General features: G+C 42.3%; 1 protein-coding gene across 3 annotated transcripts in view; it reads right to left on the reverse strand.

The window, feature by feature from the left end:
- Positions 1-25,336, reverse strand: part of mboat2a (membrane bound O-acyltransferase domain containing 2a) — a 55,933-nt gene that overhangs the window by 18,553 nt on the left and 12,044 nt on the right. For 2 of the 3 annotated variants that reach the window (XM_089004259.1, XM_089004260.1), the window contains 2 exons: positions 11,482-11,627; positions 5,396-5,473 (listed from right to left, as the gene is read on the reverse strand). In XM_089004259.1, coding sequence (XP_088860385.1) covers positions 5,396-5,473; positions 11,482-11,627 — 224 coding nt within the window. Of the gene's footprint in view, positions 1-1,046; positions 1,202-2,105; positions 2,244-5,395; positions 5,474-11,481; positions 11,628-25,336 lie in introns of those variants that run through there. The other variant, XM_089004262.1, reaches the window with a different exon arrangement.

The raw sequence follows: 25,336 nt of genomic DNA on the forward strand, positions 1-25,336 counted from the left end.
ACATTGTCTTGAAGTCAAAATAACAAAAAAACTAAATAATAAATAATGTGACACAATACAAAGACACAATCATTCAATCTTAAAGGACAACCGACGTCTCCGGACAAGTTGTGTCCATAATTTGTAAAATGGCTTCAAATGACTTCTACTGAGCGTATTTTACAAAGATTCCACCGCATATACCTATATTTTACGTTTTAAGACTCGCACTGAATATTCCGGAAGTCTTGTTTTTGAAATGTTGACGAGTTCGTATGTGACGTCACTGAAGGAATGCCCCTGACCGAAAAAAAAAGGACGCATTGTAGCAGTCCTTCCATCACGTCAATGCATTTTGCTGTGGTTGTTTGGTCTGAAAACGTCATGTTGCACCAAAAAAGAGCCAGAAGAGGGCGACCAAGCTCCATATAAGGAATTTATCAGCCTGTGGAAACGGGCTGAGTAATTCTTCACAGGAGCTCGGTCGCCATTTTCTGCCTCTTTTTTGGTGATCCATTTCCCCCTCAATGTTGCCTCAAAATGGCACAGAATAAATTATTTAATCGATTGCAAACATGTATGCTTTTCTCTTCAGAACTATTTGAATCATATTCATAACTGGATGTGTAACAAGAAAGCATATTCTCCGAATCTGAAGCCATTGTTTTGATTCTCCAGAAATGCAAGATGTCTTGGCGTGACGAACTGGGGGCGGGACTTCCTGAAAATGCCCAATTCGCAGCTCAATTGGACACTTTAAGTCATTTTTATTGGTGTTTTGCATTTGAATAAAAATATCATACTGCATGTTGTGGGTATATTAGAAGCTATAAAACGTTTTTCTGATGTCAGTTAGGAAACAAAAAAGTGATGTTGGCTGTCCTTTAAGCACTTTCTGTACCCTATTTGTTGTATGACGCAGTTCTAGATAAAAGAGGAGAGGATCAAAGCGTCCTTTTCACCAGTGAATCAGGGACATCATGGTGAAATGTGCATGCCTGCTACAAGCTAAACATTGAAAGCAAACACAAAGCTGTAGCATCCATTGAGAAAAGAGATTGTCTCACATCTCCTGTCCCACGTAAATCCGCTTCAATTCCAAGCCACGACAGTTCCAGATACGCATCGGTGCTCTGCGCTGACGTTCCTTTCTTCTCATCATGGGCTCCTCAAGCCATGGATCCATCCAACCGCAGACTGTCCAACAACACCGAACCTTTTGCTAAACAAAGCGGGGCTATGAAAATGCTGTCCATTACAAGCGCAAAAAAAAGCTAAATCGCCTCCAGAGCTGTCCATCAATGAAGGTCAAATAACTCAGATATTCCTCCAAATCAAAAACGGTTCTGGCATACCACACAGTCTCCTCCTTGGTAAATTTAGTGGCCAAAATTGCTGAATGTGCTACATTCTGGACTAATGGCCAGTCGGCCGCTGGCTGGCAAAGAACATTGACAGATCATCACCTTTCCGACAGCGTCAATCAAAACTTTGACTGTATTATCTGTATTATTTTGATATAGGCAGCATGATAGCTGATTTGCGTCCATGTAGATTATGTTAGGATACATGGCAATGTTTGTTAGACTATATGGCTTTCTGTCATATACTTTAGGTATAAGCCGCTCGAAAAGTATTTGCTTCAGAAGCATTTTTAATCCTCTATGATCCCATTTGCCGGCAGTAGCATACAACTGCGCTTTCTGTGTGTGTGTCGTAGCTACGCGTGTAGAAGGCCCACCGGGATTCTACCATTATGCACATCTGATTTGAATTTGTGTCATTTGCATCAAGGATCTCTGTGGGACAGCAGTGGACGGTGCACCTGAGCGTGTAAAACCATGCACGTTAAAGTCAAACAAGAGACTGAAATGTGCGTTTGAAATGCCTCGAAGCCCAGCACCACCGTGTCCACTCAAATAGACGCAGAGAAAATTTCCATCTGCTCCGCTCGCAGCTGTGGTGCAGTAATTCACACTGAATGCTTCACAGCTTCAACATGATGTCACATTTAACAGCTTGCAACACAGAGAGGGACTGTTCTAAAGGTTATCTGCAAATCAGGCCCAACGCCACTAAATTCAAAGCATTAATCCAGCGCCTCGCTGAGATGCCAAAGAGCTTGCCTGAACGGAGAAATACAAGCAAATAATCTGTCTCGCCCGAGCAGATGAGGCAGGAATGGCAGGTGGAAGAAGGTCGCAGCTGCTGACGTCACTGCTCCTTCCTCCCAGGCACAACTTGGCCGTTTGCCAGCTGGTCAGGGGCAGGCGACCTCCTCAGGTGATGTATGATGCAGCTCAAGAAAAAAAACCCTCAGAAAATAGCACTGACATTTTACATATGATATCCACAATGTTATTTGGCTTTGTTTAACCACATTTAAGATGACTAATAAACATGAACAGTAGACTAGAATTTGTTAATAGAGCGTTTATGGCAAGCGTTGCTTTCTGCAAATTCCCAGCCATAGGTAAAATCTGCAGGGTAGGGTTTTTCTTAATGACACCTCCAGTAAATCATTACAAACCCCCTACATTTTTAAATGGGTGCAGAGCCCTCTACTCACAATTTTTGCATGCAGCTGTGTACATTGTACTGCCTTTGCTCTATTTATTCTTCTTTTCCTGCCGCCTTTTCCCGTCAGGGGTCACCACAGCGAATCAGTGTCCGCCATTTTCAGAGCTTCAATGTAAGTAATTTCAGACAAATGCGTTATTATCATGAAAATCGTGCAAAGTGTAATATAATTCGCTTCTGCCGAACAAACTTGGTGTCAAAAACATTAATAGAGGCCTATCAGAATCATTCTTTATGGTTTTCAAAAGAGAATGGTTGTGCTCTGGATCAGTCATCACAATTTTATTTTCAAAATCAGTCAATGCATCACAAAATGAAAAACTACAATGTGCTTGAAGTGTTTCTGACCTCCATTCAACTGGAATGTGGCGTGAAGTTCGGTTGAGCGCCAAAGCACATGCAAGAAATGTTAGCATTATTTGCACTTGCTCTCATTCACGAGAAGGTAGGGCTGTGTGACACACTTGAAAAACTGAAAGCGTTCCAGAATATTCTGCTGGACATGTCCAACAGGTGAAGTGTCAAAGGCAGAAAAAGGAGTGGCACAGAGAGGCGGGAGAATGGGAATGCTGTGAAATATGAGGCCTCACATGGTGAGCAAAGTGCTTGACTTCCGCCTCGCGTCATGCTGGGTGAGTTTCAATCTTGTTACCACAGTGAATAAAGTTGTCACAACACTCTACAGTCAATCAGTGTTTCTGAATGAAAGCCGCAAGGATGACAGTTGGTCTCTATTGACTTTGGTCTGGGCAAGTGTTGTCAAAGGTGGGCCAAACTCACATAAGAGAAGTAAACAGCAGGGTGTGGACTTTCTTTCATTCCGAGCAGGTCAGGGAAATCACAAAATAATTACTCTTACCCCAACACACATATAGATAAATATAAATATAAATATAAATATAAATATAAATATAAATATAGATATAGTAAAGTCTCGTGATATCGATCTCGGTTATATTGATAGTAGTGCATATTACGATATTTTCATTTCCCGGCAAATTTCTAGTCTTTTATTCTGTATAATTAGTTCCGTTTAGTACGATACAGGGTTATTATGATAATCCGGTTACTACGGTGCCCTTTTCACCTCCCATCAGCCAATTTGGTCTGCTTATATCGATACAACTTAAGCTGAATTGATATTTGCTTCAGGGTTTCTATACAGTACCACCAATAGCGATATCTGTATCGGTCACACTGTTGGTCACGTGACCAGCTTTCGTGTCTTGCAAAGACAGCAAAGATCCTGTGGGACTTCCAGATACAGACTGACAAGATAGTAATGGCCAACCAACCAGATATCGTGGTCATAGATAAAGGGCAAAGGAAAGCCGTTGTCGTGGATGTAGCGGTCCCGAGTGATGGAAACATCAGAAAGAAGGAACATGAGAAAATCGAGAAATACCAAGGGCTCAGAGAGGAGCTGGAGAGAGCCTGCAAGGTAAAGGTGACAGTCGTGCCTGTGGTGGTCGGAGCACTCGGGGCAGTGTCCCCCAAACTAGACGAGTGGTTGCAACAGATCCCGGGAACAACATCAGATATCTCGGTACAGAAAAGCACAGTGCTAGGAACAGCACGGATACTGCGCAGAACCCTCAAGCTTCCTGGCCTCTGGTAGAGGACCCGAGCTAAAATTGGGGTCAGACACGACCCATGGTGGGTGAGACGAGGATTTTATATATATATATATATATATATATATATATATATATATATATATATATATATATAAATGGAAATGGAAATGTAAATTTCTCCACTGTGAGACTAATAAAGGCATATCCAATCCAATCCAATATATATATATATACACACACACACACACACACCGTTTACAGGGTGACGTTGATTGGAACACACACACACACACACACACACACACACACACACACCGTTTACAGGGTGACGTTGATTGGATGGGAGGGCAAAATGCTCCAATTTGTCGCTGCTATTAAGTCCAGTGTATGTGGGGGTAACCCACTTTACCCTGACGCAAGGTCACAAAAATATTGCTTAATTTGTGATGCAAAGATGAGCCACCCCGGATGGGTTTGGCGCCCTTAGCAAACACGAGCATGTCAGGGCAAGATGCCACAGTGCTTGCACCTCCGAGGGGGAACTTTGACACTGAAAATGCGGTGAAGGTGTGTTGACTTGGTTGAAGCAGCAGCACAATATGAAAGTATGCATATTGTATCATGATTAACACAGACAGTAGGTGTCAAACTTGACGCCTGCCTCTCAATTCTCTTCACGAGACAATGCAGTATATTAAGAATAGCCATCTGTAGAGTGTGTCATCTCCATGTGACAGTGACACTAATAATCATAATTGTAATTAATATTACTGGAAGTCCTCTACCATTTGGTCTTGTCATGGATATTTGAGTATGTCTAAAAAAAGATCTAGGCATCATATTCCTGACTTCATTTAATATGATCCTGTTCTTTCTTTTAGGTTATGGTCATGCACCCTGAGTCCTTTATTAGAGCAGCTGCTTTGCTTAAAAATGCTTTGTTAGCATCTATATTCAGTGCTCAGCCCACGGGGGAAATATTGTCTGTTTGCACCTACGCTTGTAAAATTGAATCCAGGCATCAAAGCGTGCGTGGCTGTTTGTGTGTGTACATACCCCGATCAGCCGCCATCACACAGACGCAGGCCTACGGGCAGAATCATTGTCATCGTAAACCCTGGCTTGTAAGTCTCAAACAGAGCCAGACAAACAAACAGAGACAGTCGATCATACCCGGCTGATGCTGATCCCGCTTGTTCCCCCGCCCTCGCAATGCACCGAGCAGCAATTTGAGCAGGCAAAATGTGAGGAGGGCTTACTTGTGCATGTGCTCCAGGCCGGCGAAGACGATCACGCTGTAGGACAAACCACTCTGCACCAGGAAATGGAGGGAATACCTGCAGCAAAGGACACCATGGAAATACAGTAAAGTCTCGTTATATCGATATTCTCGGGAGTCGGAAAAAAATATCGATATCACCGGACTATTGATATATCCGATCCTGCGGCATGTACATTTTCTCCTTGCGTTCATAGAAATAGTATCGTAATAAGCAGTACTATCCATATAACCGATATCGATATAACGAGACTTTACTGTATATACGTGAGTCTCTATTTCTTTTTTCACCAAGAAAGAAAATGATCAATCATTTGTTACATATTTTTAATAATATGGGGTGTCCAAAAAAACTCTCATCATATAAGACAGGGATGCCCAATACGTCGATTAAATCAAATTCTTCTCTAACCCACAAAATAAAAGACTGAATGAAGGGGTCTCTACTGTTTTTTTTGTTCTTTTGACTTCAAGGTGGCGCTGCGAGAGTGGCAGCCTTTCCAGCTGCTGTATTTAGTTTTTCTACTTCTTTCTTTCCTTTCCTCTTCCTTTCATAACTTAAATCATATATATGTGAATGAATGGAAAAAAGGAAAAATACATGGGCCTTAAAGGACAACCGACGCCTCTGGACAAGTTGTGTCCATAATTTGTAAAATGGCTTCAAATGACTTCTACTGAGCGTATTTTACAAAGATTCCACGGCATATAGCTATATTTTACGTTTTAAGACTCGCGCTGAATATTCAGGAAGTCTTGTTTTCGAGTTGATGACGATGCCTGACTTGACGTCATGTCTGGAACGCCCCTGACCGAGAAAGCGACACACAATGCATTCTGGGTACTTTGTTTGGTCTGAAAACTTCGTGTGGATCCGTGTTGATTGCAAAATTAGAAGGAAAACACAAAAATAATGTGATGGTGAATCGTTGTGTGTTGCACCAAGACTACTATTTGATACTAGTTGACACAAATTCCCAGCATAAAAATCAGCCCATTTCCAACGGAGCTCTGGCGCCATCTTGTACATTTTCTGGGACGCTACATTGGAGTCCTGGCAGCTCAAATTGATCCGCAAGTACTTCTTTCATCGATTGCAAACATTTATGCTTTCCTCTTCAGAACTATTTGAATCATATTCATAACAAGAAAGCATGTTCTCTGAATCTGAAGCCAATCTTTTGATTCTAGAGCAAGGCAAAGACGTCCTGGCATGATGTCACGAACAAGGGGGCGGGACCTTCTGAAACTCGCAATTTCCGGGGTCATTTTGAAGTACAGTAAAGTCTCGTTATATCGATATTCAAGGGAGTCCAAAAAAATATCGATATAACCGGGACTATCGATATATCCGACCCTGTTTGCATGTAATTTTCTCCATGCGTGCATAGAAATAGTATCGATATAACCGGGACTATCGATATATCCGATATCGATATAACGAGACTTTACTGTAGTTTTGCAACACTAACTCAATTTTATTGGTGTTTTGCACTTGACTAAAAATATCGACCTGCGTGTTTTGGGTATTTTAGATGCTATAAAACGTTTTTCTGCTGTCAGTTAGGAAACAAAAAATGGTGTCGGTTATCCTTTAAAGGTCAAAAGAAAGTACAGTAGTCCGTTATAAAAGTCCAACGTTCGACAGCAATGAGAGGATGATCAAATCAGATTGTGGCGAAAAGTAGACCGTAAATTTGGATTAGTTATATCTGATAATTATTCTTAACAATAAACAATTGATGGTATTTTGTGAGTGCTACATGTATTTGGTTTGGGTGTGCATTGACTTGATTTACACCATGGGTGTCAAACCCATTTTTGTCATAGGCCACTTTTGAGTTCCATCTTCCTTCAGAGGGCCGTTTTGACAGTGAAACCAAATAAATAGTTTGAGCGCATTGATGGATTACCAATTTTGGAATCAGTTGACTGTATTTGTTTGATCTAATAGTGTTCAAATGAGTGTAAATAAGGTCACAAAACATTCCGGTACATATTTTAGCAAGGATCATGGAGGCTGACGCACATGATTTGCTTTTGCGGTCCGGATCTGTTTCCCCTGGCCTTGAGTTTGACATTTGTGATTTACAGTATGGCAATAAGACAAATTCAACACGATATATATAATTCATGAATGAAACAAAAGTTGGATTGCTTGCACCGTAAGCCTTATCTGATTACAACAGAAAGTCCAATTGGAATTTATGCACTAAATTTGAAAGTAAAAGCACCCCAGGCTTGCTCTCTACGAGGGCACAGCAATCTCTCTGACATGATAGCCTATTAATGTAGCAAATAACATTGCCTGGCATGCTTTCAACAACATAAGCTTCCGCTGTATCGATCCATTTTAGACAATCCTTCTACTATGATGCTGTCAGTTTGACAGGAGGATTTTTTTTAGTACCATGATTACGATCCTGTTTGTTTTGTTTTTTTTAAGCTCAACTTCCTATCAGCTAACACCCAAACTGTATATTACATGTGCAGTTTCACTTACAGACAAGTGTATCTTTTATTGTTGAGATTTATGTGATTGTGACAACATTGTTTCACTCACTATTTCAGACTATTGTGTGTACATGTATTTCTGGTGTTTTTTTCATTAATTTAAAATGCAGATTAAAAAATATAACGACTTCATTAGATTTGGCCATAGAAAAAAAATACAGTATTCTCCGTTGTATAAAGCGCACCCAAAGGATGACCCTGTGTCTTATACGCAGGTGCACCTTATATGTGAAGTAATATTGAGCCACAACAGGTCTCGTAACTACTGTCAGGAGCCACTGACTCCATTTCCTCCTGTAGAAAAAGTAGTGGGTAACCCCAGCCGCTACTGTAGCACCTTATAATGTGGTGTGACTTATATTTGGCATACTTTTATATATATATATATATATATATATATATATACTGTATTTGAAAAACTGTTTTCTTTCATTGAAGGTGCTCCTTATACTCAATTGTGCCTTATATACAGTCTTCTTGTTTTCCTTTCGGCTTTTCCCTTCAAGGGGTCGCCACAGCAAATCAGTGTCCTCCATCTTTAGAGGTTTGATCCGCATGTTTGTTTAGGCCAAGCTTTTACGTCGGATGCCCTTCCTGACACAACCCTCTGTATTTATCCGGGCTTGGGACCGGCACAAGAAAACCTATGTCCCCTTGTGGCTACAGAACAAGCAACTCACTCAGTAAAAGGCTCCCAAACACAAAATGGTTATCGGCACAGCAACATTCAAAAAAGCAAAAACTAAATACATCAATAAATAATAAATAAACCCATAAAATAGATTAAATATAAAAAAAAATACATAAAATAAATAAATGATTACATAATAGATAAACAAATAAACCCATGACTAAACAAACAAATAAATACATAGAAAGATAGAAACATTTTAATGGCTTCCCCAAATTCATAACGGCCACCGAGAGGAAACCGGAACTACAATGTGGCCCACAGCAAAAAAATTACTTGGACACCCTTGGTCTATAAAGATCCCCCATAAGCCACCATCAAGATCTAGTTGGTGAAGTATATGTTTTGGATGTCACTTTTTCTTTTGTTTTTTTATTTTTTACACAAGGGGAGATGAGTTCTCATTTTTGGGTCTTTGGAATTCAGAATCGCAGTCGGGAGCCATCACCAGTGTATATGTAAAAAGTTTGAAAATACACAATCGATTGGGAGTGTGCTTTATACTCCTGTGTGCTTTATACACCGGAAAACACGGTACTGTACAAAGAGTAAACTGCTGTGATCTATTAAGAAGAACACCATCCATCCATCTTCTGCCGCTTATCCGGGGTCGGGTCGCGGGGGCAGCAGCTTCAGTAGGGAAGCCCAGACTTCCCTCTCCCCAGCCACTTCTTCTAGCTCGTCCTGGCGGATCCCGAGGCGTTCCCATGCCAGCTGGGAGACGTAGTCTCTCCAGCGTGTTCTGGGTCGTCCAAGGGGTCTCCTGCCAGTGGGGCATGCCCGGAACACCTCACGAGGGAGGCGTCCCGGGGGCATCCTAATCAGATGCCCGAGCCACCTCATCTGGTTCCTCTCGATGTGGAGGAGAAGCGGCTCGACTTTGAGCCCCTCCCGGATGACCGAGCTTCTCACCTTATCTCTAAGGGAGAGCCCGGACACCTGACAGAGAAAGCTCATTTCGGCCGCTTGCATCCGGGATCTCGTTCTTTCGGACACAACCCATAGCTCGTGACCATAGATGAGGGTTGGGACGTAGATCGACCAGTAGATTGAGAGCTTTGCTTTTTGGCTCAGCTCCTTCTTCACCACGACAGATCGGTACAAAGTCCGCATCACGGCAGACGCCGCACCGATCCGCCTGTCGACCTCTCGCTCCCTTACACCCTCACTCGTGAACAAGACACCCAGATACTTAAACTCCTCCACTTGAGGCAAAATCTCCTCCCCGACCCGGAGAGGGCACTCCACCCTTTTCCGACTGAGAACCATTGTCTCAGATTTGGAGGTGCTGATTCTCATCCCAGCCGCTTCACATTCGGCTGCGAAACGCTCAAGCGAGAGTTGGAGAGCTCCACTTGAAGGCCGCAACAGTACAACATCATCTGCAAAAAGCAGAGATGCTATACTGAGGCCACCAAAACGGAAACCTTCAACGCTTCGGCTGCGCCTACAAATTATGTCCATAAAGGTTATGAACAGAATCGGTGACAAAGGGCAGCCTTGGCGGAGCCCAACCCTCACTGGAAACGATTCCGACTTACTGCCGGCAATGCGAACCAGACTCTGACATCGGTCATATAGGGAACGAACGGCCCGTATCAGCTGCTCCTGTACCCCATACTCCCGAAGTACCCTCCACAGAACTCCACGAGGGACACGGTCAAACGCTTTCTCCAAGTCCACAAAACACATGTAGAGTGGTTGGGCGAATTCCCATGCGCCATCGAGGACCCTGCTAAGGGTGTAGAGCTGGTCCACTGTTCCGCGGCCGGGACGAAAACCACACTGTTCCTCCTCAATCTGAGGCTCGACTTTCCGACGGACCCGCCCCTCTAGGACCCCTGAATAGACCTTTCCAGGGAGGCTGAGGAGTGTGATCCATCTGTAGTTGGAACACACCCTACGGTCCCCCTTTTTAAAAAGGGGGACCACCACCCCGGTCTGCCAATCCAGAGGCACTCTCCCCGATGACCACGCAATGTTGCAGAGGCGTGTCAGCCAGGACAGCCCCACAACATCCAGAGACTTTAGGAACTCCGGTCAGATCTCATCCACCCCCGGGGCCTTGCCACCGAGTCACAAGGATCGGAGGGCCCACCTCAGAGTCTCCAGACACTGCTTCCTCCAAGGAAGGCGTGTTGGTGGAGTTGAGGAGGTCTTCGAAGTACTCTGCCCACCGGTTCACGACGTCTCGCTCTCACTGTACACAGTGTTAGTGGTGCACTGCTTTCCCCTCCTGAGACGCCGGATGGTGGACCAGAATTTCCTCGAAGCGGTCCGGAAGTCGGCTTCCATGGCCTCACCGAACTCTTCCCATGCCCGTGTCTTTGCCTCAGCGACCACCGAGGCTGCATTCCGCTTGGCTAGTCGATACGTGTCAGCTGTCTCAGGAGTCCCACAGGCTATATAAGCCCGGTAGGACTCCTTCTTCAGCTTTACGGCATCCCTTACTACTGGTGTCCACCAGCGAGTACGGGGATTGCCGCCACGACAGGCACCAACCACCTTACGGCCGCAACTCTGATTTGCCGCCTCAGCAAGGGAGGTACGGAACATGGTCCATTCGGACTCAATGTCCCCCACCTCCCCGGGGACATGTGTATAGTTCTGCCGGAGGTGGGAGTTGAAACTCCTTCTGACAGGGGATTCTGCCAGACGTTCCCAACAAAGAAGAACACCATGTACCTTTAAAATCAACCAAGAACTCAAGTCGTCAATGACCAAAAAACCATTTGAAAACTCAATGAGGGGATTCTAAGTGTACATTCAGTTGTTTATTTGATGCAAGGAATAAATAAATGAAAGGAAGGAAGCAAGCTAAAGAATAACACATATGTTACATTACAATCCGAGCAACTCACCAGCCAAAGCAGAAGAGAGCCAAATAGAAGCCCAGCAGCGTGGCCACAACATGTCTGACGAATGGACTGGTCTTACTGGGGTGGAGGTAGAGACGGAACCACACGGCCATGAGCAGCGCAAACAACTGGCCTGCTACAAAGTTAACCTGCACAGGGAAACACAGCAGGACATCATTAGACAGTCATGATATAGCCATATCCGTTTGCACAACATGCGTTACAATTCAGTGGCTAAGCTGCTACTCTGATCGCGATGACAGACTGAAACAAACAGAAATAAACCTTTTGCCTCACCTCGCGTTCTAGATCCTACTTCAACATGTACAGATTGTTGGAATCATGAGAATTAAAATAGTGCTCAGTAAACTAACAAGATAGAGCTTTTGTGGCTAGCTCGCCAGTAATTATGGTATGCAAGACCCTTTCTGCTTTTTTATGTTCATGTAATTGTAAATTATATCACAGAGTCATAGTTTTATAAAACTCACACAATGGTTTAATTCAGAGACCAATTTCGCAACTTGTCGGAGATGTTTGATCGGACACTGTGGACAAAGGCTCGGACACAGGAAGATCGTCTTTTACTGCCGGCAGGGGACGCAGCCATTCAAGACAGACGCCAAAATTTTGCAGCCCTCTGTCAAGCTATTTATAGAGAGTAAATGCAAATTTAAGTAATACATTAGTAGAACAAAGTTTTCTTGATTTGAATACCACGCCCCTGGACGTCCCAAGCACCAACAGCTATAAACAATAGATCATAGTCATTTTAATTGGTTGTCTTTACCCTGAACCGATAGATTTGTAACCCAGCTAATGAGCTCTTCCTGTGAGGGAGTTTCAAGTCCTAAATTAATTCCTCTGAAGGAGTTCCTCGAGTCCTAAATTCTGTTCAAGGCCAGATCTCCTAGATGAAGATGACAGGTTAAATGGCTGTGTCTGTTTCCCTCAGATTAACCCCAGGTTTCTCTGTGCTTCAATTGTGTATTCTAGTCACACATGTTCACTAAACATATAAGCATGAAACTCTTAAATATGATAACTTCTATTCTGTCTAATCTCTATCACAACTCAATTTAATCGCATAGCCAATGGAGTTCCAAAATGACAGTCTGTTCCAGCTTTCAAACACTGCCAAATTTCCTGTTATGTGATTTTAGTAAATACAACTAGGATTGTGTCATATAAAAACACCATAAAATATGAGCTGAAGTCAAACTGGCCCAACTAGGCAGGTTAGTTTCTGTGGAGGTTTGGGCACGAGTTGTGGTCTAAGCTGGTGCCAAGCAAAGGTTCTCAAAATAGAGCGCTCTTCTTGTCTGAGATGTGCTGATGAGTCAGTCACAACTTGATTGCTATCTAAAAAAAATCTACAGGGTTTCAGCTATATGCAGGTGAGCTAAGTCCACGCAGAACTCTGCTCCGGCACAATACATTTGGAAACCAATCTTCTGGTAAATATGTCACACAAGATAAGGACGTTCAGAAATAGAGTTTCTCTTCAAAAGCCTTTTTCTAAACATTTCGGTCATTCAAGCTGTTTATATATATATATATATATATATATATATATATATATATATATATATATATATATATATATATATATATATATATATAGAGAGAGAGAGAGAGAGAGAGAGAGAGAGAGAGAGAGAGAGAGAGAGAGAGAGAGAGAGAGAGAGAGAGAGAGAGAGAGAGAGAGAGAGAGAGAGAGAGAGAGAGAGAGAGAGAGAGAGAGAGAGAGTGTTTCTACTTTTGGCATTGTATGTGAAACAAGCGAGACGAGCAGTAAAAGCCAACCTAATCTGTGAAGAACATTTCTTGGCTGCATCCTCCAAATTACATGCCATCAATGAGCTGTAACGTAGACATTGAAGTCCTTTTTGTGATGTAATATAGGGAAAGACGTGCCCATTTCATGGTAAGATCAGAGCATTGACATCAAATGGTGACTATAGTTTTGCTTTTGTGATTGTTGCTTTGCTGATGACCATTTTGTGTTTGGGAACCTTTTACTGAGCGAGTTGCTTGTTCTGTAGCCACAAAGGGACATAAGTCTTCTTGTGCCGGTCCCAAGCCCGGATAAATATAGAGGGTTGTGTCAGGAAGGGCATCCGACGTACAAGCTGGGCCAAAACAAACACGCGTATCATACCTCTGAAGATGGAGGTTACTGATTCGCTGTGGGGAAAAGCCGAAAGGAAAAGAAGATTTGATATATATATATATATTTATATATATCTAATGTCATTTTACGTACCGCTTATTCCTCATTAGGGTCGCGGGGGTTGCTGGAGCCTATCTCAGCTGTCTTCGGGCACTAGGCGGGGGACACCCTGAATTGGTTGCCAGCCAATCGCAGGGCACATAAAGACATACAACAGTCACTCTCACACTCACACCTAGGGACAATTTTGGAGTGGTCAATCTGCCTGCCCGGGTCCGGGGAGAACATGCAAACTCCACACAGGGAGGCCGGACCGGGACGCGAACCAGCGACCTCTGCACTGTGAAGCCGGTGTGCTAACCATTCGACTACCGGGCCGCCCCTATATATATATATATATATATATATAGCACAATTTGTTTCAAGACTTTGACTTACCTGTTGAAATATGTCGTCTCAGCAGCCAAAATCGCAGGGCAACAGGTAAGTCAAAGTCTTGAAACAAATTGTGCACACTTGCACAGAGTGGTTAGTACATTGTTAGTACTGAACATTTTATTCAATATTTCATAGCATCAGAGAAGATTTAAGGATGTTCATTAATCCTATATCTTATGAACATCTTCCTGTATCATAAAACGTGCCAGTGTATGGAATATACCAGTACCACAGTTTCAGCTGACCAGTCGACACTCTGACTCGAGTCCTAACCCGAGAGCATTTAAGACCGTGTAATACACAGGAAACATACAGTCAGCACTCATCTGATTAGAAGCCAACATGCTTGTTTGATGTCCCACTCACTGGCAACACAATGGCAGGCTGGTAAATATAGGTCATGCAAATAGATCTGTCTGTCCGGTAAGCAGTGAAAGGCTACAGACACCACAAACGGCATCCATTATCAATGCTTCCTGCATGATTCATGAGAAAGTCGGTGAGACCTCAAATGCATACATCAGGGTCACTTGGCAAATGGACAGAAAAAGTTCAGCAAACGTTTGAGCTCAGGGTCCATATTTTCTTTTGGACTTTGCCAAAATGTGCCGTGCACCACAATGGAAAAATGCTGCCATTCCGCCAACGATAAATGATAATGAAGTGTATAGCTCAACAGCTTATCTGGTTCATAGTAAGCAAATTATTTGGGGTTTAAAAAAAAAACGAAAACAAAAAAAGTGGGGAGAATGTGTTAATGACACAAAGTTTAGCATTGGCATTAGTAAATACGGTAATAGCAACTCATTTTCCATTTGCAGGCACTCCATTCCAGTTCAGTGTTAAAAATTAACGGCAACATTTCTGGACTGCAAGAGATTGTATAAATGACTATTGCCAATCGGCGAAGATGAAATATTTGCGATGGTGCACATCACGATGTTCAGGATGCCAACTCAAAGACAATTAAATGGACCTCTTTAACTTAAATAACGACCCCCTGTTGTCCGCGAACCAGGATTTATTACCTCATTCACTGCCATTCTCGAATTTATTCGGGAATTGAAAATATGACGTAGAGCGCCATTCCCGAATTTGTTTGGGTTTTGTTTTTTTCTTACCGGGGGTGCAGATAAAGCGCTGGCCAGACCTCTAGCAATGTTTTTTTTCCCTTCCACGAGGGGAAGAATGTCCCTTTTTTTCATTGTTAGCGCTTTGTTCCAGCTTCAGCTGTTGTTAAAGTTATATATATATATATATATTGCATTGTATTTTGGGCAGTCACCCTCATTTCAAGCTCATATAACTCCAGACCCATATAATTAACTCTGTTTTCTTATGAAAGAAGAGAGTCTAAGGTTTCTGACGCTGCATTGAATGTTTATGTAGTCCTAAAACTCTATATTCTGTGTGTCATGGAATTTGAGTGACAATGACAAAAACCCTGGCACTGAAGTAGACACATTTTTGCGCAGGTCTGGCAGTGAATGAGTGAATTCATTGGTTCAGGGTTATTTCCCCTCAAATGTGTCAATTATAAGTCAGTGAGTCAAGAGGTAGCAATTGTCTCCTGTTTTTTATGGCCAATATGATACCAGGAAGGAAAGACAACGGCAATCAGGCAAGAGCTCGCTTGCTAATGTATTCATACCGTATAAAGCAGACTTCTACATTAAAATGGAACTTCACATTGTATTTCCATTCCATCTGCTCCGACACAAAACTCATCGGCAGCTGAGCGTCAATAAGAGGCTACTGCATATTGACTGGCAGCTACCTCCATCATTCAGACAAAAATAGACTCTGCTTCACCTCTCAGGGCTAAAAATAAAACCAGGCCTTGGCAATAAACAAATCCCATCAAGTGACCCTTCTCGTAACCTCGTCGAGTTCGAGCGCCACAGCGTGTTTACCAAACACACAGATTTGAAAGTCATTTCACGCTTTGATTACTCAGAGCTGCTTTTTATCCAGGGGATCTCACAGCTGGTTGGTCCAACAGAAATATCCACCGTCTGATCACACGCCCTGCACCACAGAGGCAAAAGAAGCAGTCTGTGTCAAGTTATTTCTTCCTTGCATGGGAAACAAAGAATTTATCAATGCATGCGAAGTTGTGGCCATGCTGTCTGACCTTCACAGCCACTTTGTTTGTACGTTAAATCATAAAAAGGGAGTTTACATGCATGGGTTCTTGTTTAAAAAGTGACCGAAAGACAAACAAACCAGCCAAATATTGAGGAACTTGAACTTTGAATGTGAAGTCAGAGACCATCCCAGGTCGGTGACATACTGTATTGCACAGCAACAAAGGAATGTCACGTGGTGGACTGGGAGGGTGTGAGGTAGGAACTGTATTGTTCCAGCGAAAGTCGAGTCAGAGGGACAGGAAAGGACATGAACCTCCAATGTGGAACACAATCCTTCCAATAACGCTGCTCAACAATTTTTTTCCAACTTTCATCGCAAATAATGTATCTTGCATAATCTGATCATAAAAGCGTTATTTACAGCAAGTTAAAAAAATATATGGCGTATTTTACGGTGCATAAGGAGCACACAAAAGCCTTAATTTTCTTCAAGAGATTACCATGCGCCTTAAACGCAGCTGCACATTATAGGGGAAGTAATATTGAGCCAGAACTGGTTTTACAAAGGGTGTCAGCAGCCACCGACTCCATTTCCCCCTGTAGAAGTAGTGCATAACGCCAGCATCGAGAGTAGCACCTTATAATATGGTGTGCCTTATATTTGGAAGAAAACTTTTATATATTATCACATTATAATTGGAAAACTTTTCATTTATTGAAGGTGCGCCTTAAAGTCCGATGCGACTAATAGTTGAAAAAGTTTGAAAATACACCATTCAATGGGGGTGCACCTTATACTCCTGTGAGCCTTATACACCGTAAAATACGGTAACTTGGTGACAGGCATAATATGGAATATTTGTCACTTGGGCTGAAAGGATTCGAGTAGCTTAAATTATTTGATTATTTAAAAACAATAATGAAGACAATTTACAGAAATACGTCTTGGCGATGGCATACATTTTGATTTTGACATCTCATCTCATTTTCCGTACCACTTATTCCTCATTAGGGTCGCGGGGGTTGCTGGAGCCTATCTCAGCTGTCTTCGGGCACGAGGCGGGGGAGTGGTCAATCTGCCTGCCATTCATGTTTTTGGAGTGTGGGAGGAAACCGGAGGACCCGGCGAAAACCCACGCGGGTCCGGGGAAAACATGCAAACTCCACACAGGGAGGCCAGACCGGGACGCGAACCGGTGACCTCTGCACTGTGAAGCTGGTGTGCTAACCACTCGATTACCGCCCAGTCGAATACTCAATTCTAAAAAATACTTGCTAGCTGTAAACATGGACGAATCCACAGGTGTCAAAGTCAATGTCCGGGGACCAAATCCGGCCCGCCACATCATGTTTTTCGGCCCGCGAAAGTAAATCAAACTTGTGAAATTCCATGATGCTTGCTAAAATCCTAACCAAAATTTCATATTTTTGGACGTGAACCACAATAACAGTCATTATTCGACTTCAGATTTTAAAACTAGTTATTCTTTAATTTTTTGTGCGCTCTATATGTAATATGTGGATGAGATTAAACATTCGAATGGCTTCCCCAAATTCATAACGGCCCTTGAGAGGAAACCATAACTACAATGTAGCCCGCAGCAAAACATGACTTTGACACCCCTGGAACTAACCGTTTGGCCATTTTCTAGAATGCTTGTCCTCTCCCGGCTCATATTCAAGCCTATCTCTTAATTTGGGGGGTTAGTTAAAACATTTTTTTTATCTTGGACATCAATTATTCATTGATTTTGACAGATTGTGAGCCAGCCTGGGCCCTATATTGCAATCTGAAAACTCGTGGAAGTTTACAGTCTACATTGTAATGATGCTCAAAATGCCTATTTTGTCCCAAAATTGTGATTGAATTCCAAACTTGATGACAACAATTTCGGTGTTTTCAAGTTACAAGCTGCCGCTGAGTTCATATTTTTTATTTTGAGAGCCAAATTTGAAAAGATATGCGCAAGCTTCAGCTATTAACGTCACTACATGTTTAGAGTGAACCCCACAAAATCTGACTAGAGTCATTCCATGCCAAATGACCACAAAAAATATGGGTCACATCCTGAGTTACACCGCACTGCTTCCCACTAGAGATCACAAAGATTCCATGGCGTGGCAACCACAAGCAACAGGTACCACTTGTACAACGTGTACACGTGAACTTTGGGTTATGAATGCACACAGGTTAGTTAGCCTGTTAACGACAAGAATCATTAAGCTTGGGTTAGCTTTAGAATTGTGTTTTTTTGGCTTTTTTAGAGGGTTATTTGAACGTATACCTGCAACCATCGCTCTCTTATTATGCTGAGCGCCTGTTTGTCTTTCAGTGAAAAAGCTTAATATTTCAAGGACAACCGACGTCTCCGGACAAGTTGCATATTATAAAAAAGCATATTCTCCGAATCTGAAGCCATTGTTTTGATTCTCCAGCAATGCAAGACGTCTTTGCGTGACGTCACGAACTGGGGGAGGGACTTTCTGAAAATGCCCAATTCGCAGCTCAATTTTTTGCAGATTTTGGACACTTTAAGTCATTTTTATTGGTATTTTGCATTTGAATAAAAATATAATACTGCGTGTTTTGGGTGTTTTAGATGCTATAAAACATTTTTCTGATGTCAGTTAGGCAACAAAAAAGTGACGTCAGTTGTCCTTTAACTCATTCACTGTCAGATGATGTTCAAAAATCTGCCCACTCCAGTGCCAGGGTTTTTGTCATTTTTCACTCGAATTGCAGGACCCACAGAATATTGAGTTTTAGGACTACATAAACAGAGAGTTAATTCCTTAGTTATATATGTCTGGAGATATTTGAGCTTCAAATGGGGGTGGCAAAATACCAAAAAAAATTCATATAGATTTATATGGCTAAAGCTGTAACAAAGCGCTAACATGGATAAAAGGCAATGGTTGCCTCCTCATGGAAGGGAAAAAAACTTTGCCAGAGGTCTGACCAGCGCTTTATTGGCACCCCCCCAAGAAATAACAAATCCGAAACAAGTTCAGGAATGGCGCTCCACGTCACACTTTTTGCGAATCAGTTAAATTGTTGAGACAAGTTTATGTTCCCTCTGTGTTGCTTTGTGTAAGCGGGTACGGAAAATGATCCAACTTTTGGATAGAGTTGAGGTTCTTTATTAGGACGGCTGTGTTGGTTGGAGGGAGAAGGCAATTGACATGTGTGGCTCTCGTAGGCTCTCATCAGACTGACTTGCAGCAGCGCGCATGCTCCTTTGGTCTTTAGCCAGGCATCACTAGTTGAACATGCAAATACGATTTGCTCATATCATTACACCCTCCACTTTGTGGTTGCTTAATGAGCTGCAGAGGTCTCTGCGACCACTCTAACTCACAAGATCAATCGCAACGTGACACGTTCACTAGCAAGAAAAATAGCAATTGCATCAAATGCAGAAACAAACCATATACTGTCGTTATAACATCCCCAACTTTGATTAAAAGGCAACATTAAAGGCATTCGAGTGCATCCATCAGCACACTTCTTTTGTACGTTAGTGAATACACATTTTGCTTCTGCGCTTGTGTACAATGTTTCTACATCCATAATACATGGATCCCTTTCTCTACTATTGATTCACTCTGAAAACATACCCTGGGGTACAGTGCTCGCACTGTTTCAAATACAAAACTAGAACCGTGGTGCCGCCGGGAGGTTTGGAAGGAGCTCAAAAAATAAGATAGAAGATCGAAAGAAGAAATTCTCTATTTCGGAGACAGGCCACCGATTGACGCGAGTGGTAGTTTGGACAGCAGTAGGGCACACAGCCTTATGCGGCCATACCATCCATTGTCTGTCTTGACAAAAAACGGACTGTGCTGGTATTTGTTTGGCAGTGGTGTTGGATGACGGGGCATTCATTCAATAGTTGTACTTTCAAAACTCATCTAACCTGAAAAGGACAACTCAAAACAAACCCAAAACTGTTGTTGATGGTGGATTCATATTGAGAACCGGTTTTTGTCATGACTGTGGCTAAGCTCTAAGGGACAGTTAATCAGCTTCAATCTGAGAAATGAAAAGTTTGTTCTCGTCTGTGATGATTGTCGATTGACCAACCAAGAGAGTGTGCGGTGTGTCGAGATCCATTATGCTCTGTATCAAATAAGAGCAGATGAAAAAGGATGGATCGTTTCTGAGGAATCATATTGCTGAAACTTGTAAAGAGCAGTACATTGGGGAGACGAAACAAATTCTCAAAAAAAGACTATCAACATCGCAGGGATAATATGAGTGGGCCTCAATCGGCAGTACATATGCACCTAAAAGCTAACAACCAATCATTTAACGACAATGACGTTAAAATCTTAGCGAAAGAACATAGATGGTTTGAAAGGGGAGTAAAAGAAGCGATTTTCATAAAACAACTAAATCCTTCATTAAACCGATATGGTGGGGTGAGGTTCAATTTGGATCGTTCATACAATAGCCTGCTTAGGCAACATAAGATTAGTAATACTGATGAGGTGATGCCGGTGGAAGTGGGGCAATCAGGCCAGTCGTTAGTCAGAAAAATAGGAACTATCAGTGGAGCTGCAGGGAGTAGTTCTCTGCTCCCCCCAACCTGACAGCAGGGACCTATCATAGCAGAGTTTGGCACCGCCATGTCTGGACAGTAGGGATATATATATAGGGCCTAAACTACAGGTAAGACTTTAGTTTGCTGACGAAGTTTCTTGGATAAGAAGCGAAACGTCCGACACCTTCAAAGAAGTACAGATGACGGCTGAAGAAACCTTTTCATCGATGGACCACTCCTGTACGACTGAGAGCTTACACAGACATATTGCTGAAATGTATTTTGGTGCAAGAATCTTCTTTTCCTTTCTGCATTTCCCTTCAGGGATCGTTACAGCGAATCAGTGTCCTGCATCTAGCCCGGTTTTGTGCATCCTCATCTCTCACACCAGCTACCTTCATGTCCTCTTTGACAACATCCATAAACCTCCTCATAGGTCTTCCTCTCGGTCTCCTGCCTGGCAGTTCAAGGCTCAGCATCCTTCTCCCGATACAGTCACTCTCTCTCCTGTGAAGGTCTAAACCATCTCAGTCTGGCCTGTCTGACTGTCTCTCCAAAGCCTCTAATATGAGTTGTCCCTCTGATATATTCACTCCTGATCCTATCCAATCTGGTCACTCCCAAAAAAAACCTCAACATCTTCATTTCTGCTACTTCCAGCTCTGCTTCCTGTCTTTTCTTCAGTGGCACTGTCTCCAGTCCAAACATCATGGCTGGTCTCACCACTGTTTTTTACACTTTTCCTTTCATCATAGCTGAAACCCTCCTATCACACATCACACCTGACATTTTTCTCAAGCTGTTCCAGCCTACCTGGACACGCTTCTTCACCTCTTTTCCACACGCTCCATTGCTCTGGACAGTTAAACCCAAGTGCCTAAAGTCCTCCACCTTCTTGATCTCTATTTTGGTGCAAGAGTACAATGTGAAATTGTTTTTATTTTTTTACTGACATAATTCTCATTCAGACAAAGGGATAGAAAACCGCCTTATCACGCTATACACTATGTGCTAACCTTTACCATATGTTATTAACTCATTCACTGTCAGACATGAGGAAAAATGTGTCCACTCCTCGAGCAGCGTTTTTGTCATTTTTACTAAAATCGCAGGACAAACAGAATATTGAGTTTTAGGACTGCATAAACATTCAATTCAGCGTAAGAAACATTAGACTCTATTCTTTCATCAGAAAAAAGAGTTTATATGGGCCTGGATAATATGAGGTGCAAGTGGGGGTGGCTGTACAAAAGACAAATGCTGCCCGATTATGGAAGGGAAAAACCATTGCAAGACGTCTGACCAGCGCTTTATCTGCAACTGCTCCCTCGCAAGAAAAAACTAAACCCGAACAAATTCGGGAATGGCGCTCCATGTAATATTTTCAATTCCCGAATAAATTCAGGAATGGCACCAAATAAATGAATAGAAGTTGAGAAGGAATGTCAGCAGCTTGTTGCTTTTAGGCTAGCACAAGACACAATGCCACAAATCATTCTGATAGTGGAGAGCATCAAACAATTCTCTGAAATAAGTCAATGGTGGGAGGAAAGGCGGGGGTCAACGGTTTCAGTTTAGGAGCAATTTGCTCATAGGCAGTTCCTACAGGCAAAGGCGGTGACAGAAATGTGGAACATTTCGCCTCATACGACTGGCAACGAGTGGGAGGAGGAAGTCAGAGCCGCTGCAAGTGGGAGAGAGATAAGCGAGCTTCCTGACGCTCAGTAAAAGTGTGTGTGTGTGTGTGTGTGTGTGTGTGTGTGTGTGTGTGTGTGTGTGTGTGTGTGTGTGTGTGTGTGTGTGTGTGTGTGTGTGTGTGTGTGTGTGTGTGTGTGTGTGTGTATAAATATGTGGAGACATTGTGTGAGAAATGGAATGCTTCTCCAGGCATTTGTACGGCTTGAGTGAGATGACAATTTTTTTGTGGTTCTCTGTCCATAAAAATTTTCAAAGAACTTTGAAATGCATACTTTACATGATAGCATTCTAAAAAAAATCCACATCACGCATTCAAAAGAAATGGCAATTCCTCGAAATGTTCTCATTTTATATAGTGTCTTTGACAGTTTGTCCTCTTAAATAATTCTAAAATGATGGGTGACTGTTGCATAGCGAATTTAATATATCATTTTTACTTTTTTACATTTTTTTTTGTGTCTATCCATCGATCGATCCATCCATTTTTTATCCACTTTATCTGTACAAAGGGGTGCTGAAGTGGGTCGGATTGGGGGTGGAGGGGCTGGAGACTATCCCAGCAGTCTTCAATCAGTGGGGGGAGGGGAGGGACACCCTGAACCGGTTCCCAGTGAATCACAGGACATAGAGAAACGAACAACCGGTCGCTCTCATACTCACACAGAGACAATTTAGAGTGTTCAATCAGCCTGCATGTGTGTTTTTCGAATGTGGGTGGAAACCGTAGTACCCAGAGAAGACCCACACAGGCACGGGGAGTACATGCAAACTCCACACAGGGAGGTTGGACCCAGGATCAAACCCACGACCTCTGCACTGTCAGGTCGACACGCCCACTTGTCGACCACCGGGTCGCCAAGGTTTATCGTGAAGCTCAAAATCCGAAATGAGTCTTGTAACACAAAGGAAAAACATACACTCACACAAAAACATTAAAAAAAAAACACATGTAAATTAAAAATGTTGGCAAAAGAAATGGGAAAAAAATCTGACTGTGTGTGATGAGAAACTGGATTATTGACGATGGCAGCACACAAAATCTCTGGATTGAATGAGACCGTCGTATTTTGCAGATACCATCAACAACCATACCGATTGACTGCCAAATGATGACATGTCAACCAATCACCAATGTTGCATAAAATGCAAAATTTCTTCTGATCTGATCCATCGTTCAGATTTGTATTCAGTCTTGCAAAAAAAATTAAAAAACACGTGGAAATCTCGCTATCCAGCTCGCTATCTAGCTGGCTGCCTTGCTAGCTATCTATCTAGCTGGCTACCTTTTTGCTATCTATTTATTATATATTTTCTATCTAACTAGCGATCTTTCTATTAGCTATCTCGCTGGCAAGTTATCTATTAGCTAGCTTTCTATCTATTTGAGTTATTCCGGGTTGGGTGAACGCTGGCGCATGTAGCTGCCGCTGCTCACCCACAGAAAAACTTATCCTGTGACTGTAAAATGACCTTGAGAGTTTTGAAATGCACTTATAAATGAAATGTATGATTATTATTATTGATCCATGAAGGGGATTATATAAAAACAATATTAAAATAAAAGTACATTTTTTCCTTTCAAGGAACATGGATAAACAGTGTCTAAATGGCCAAGTTGATGACATTGAAGCTGCATCTTTGCATGAAAGTCGCCAGCCGTGCAACAGGGGTCTACTCCTTGGTGGTATATGGGTATCTGCGGACAAAAATAGCTGCAAAGCACAAGCTCGCCTCTCAATCTGACGCTGCCATTCACACTTTTGCGTGTTATTATCCTCTTTCCGTCTTACTCCTCCACCAGTGAGCACAAACCTATGAGAGCCTCCAGTCCTAGTGTGTGCGGGCTATGTTGCTTTCCTTCCTTCAGCTGTCCTCAATGACTTGGGCAGACTTCCAGCACCGCCTCCACGCAGTTGCAGGGAGGGAATCAAGGCCAGCATAAACTAAGCTCAGAGGTCGTTTCTGTGATATAGTTTTCAATGAAAACCAACGATGTTACTTTTGCGACATTTTACTGCTTAAAAAATGAAAATATATCTGAAAAGTCTCTTCAAGTATTCACGATAACTTCGGGTAGATATTGTTCTTGAAACAAAGCGCTTCTTGGGGATAACAAGCCACAGTAAACGGAAGGAAAAATCAAAACACAGCAATTTTTTGATGCTGGGTGAAATGAGGTTGAGTGAGGTATGCGGAGAGCTGGCATCATACATTACGACAGATGTCCTAAAATTGGTCAAACTCCTAATTAGTATGATCTTAAAAGTTACTTTGTAGATTCTATTATGCCGAACTTCTAAAACAAAGAGTCTTTGATTTATTCTGCCAAGATGAAGGAATGAATCAGTCTTCCGGACAAGCTGTTGCCTACTCTTCACATTCTTCACATTCTAAAGTCACATTTTCTACAATGAAGAATACACCAAATATGCTGTTAGATAAGAGCCGAAAGAACAAGCAGCTGCTGTGCAAGCGTGTCGTGTTTCTTTTCCAAAACAACTTTTTTTTGTCAGGCATATTAAAGTGGCATATCCAGCAATTGTTTTGCAATGTTATTATTTGTACTTCGATCCACTTACTATACAACTAAGATTATTCAGGGTTCACTTCATTGGTTAAAATGCTTAACTACATCTTGCACATTTGTTGAAAAGGGCACTGAACTGATCCCACACTCTCAAATATGAAAGCACAACCAAAACAGAAAATGACAAAAGTGCTAAACAAATCGAATCAAATATTATTATTATTATTATTATTATTATTATTATTATTATTATAAATAAATAAATAAATAAATAACTACCAGTAAGACTTTAGTTTGCTGACAAAGTTTCTTGGATAAGAAGCGAAACGTCCGACACCTTCAGTAGTACAGATGACGGCTGAAGAAACCTTTTCATCAATAATAATAA

The sequence above is a fragment of the Hippocampus bargibanti genome, linkage group LG09 (assembly GCF_051943395.1).
Source record: "Hippocampus bargibanti isolate YZ-2025 linkage group LG09, ASM5194339v1, whole genome shotgun sequence".
NCBI lineage: Eukaryota > Metazoa > Chordata > Actinopteri > Syngnathiformes > Syngnathidae > Hippocampus > Hippocampus bargibanti.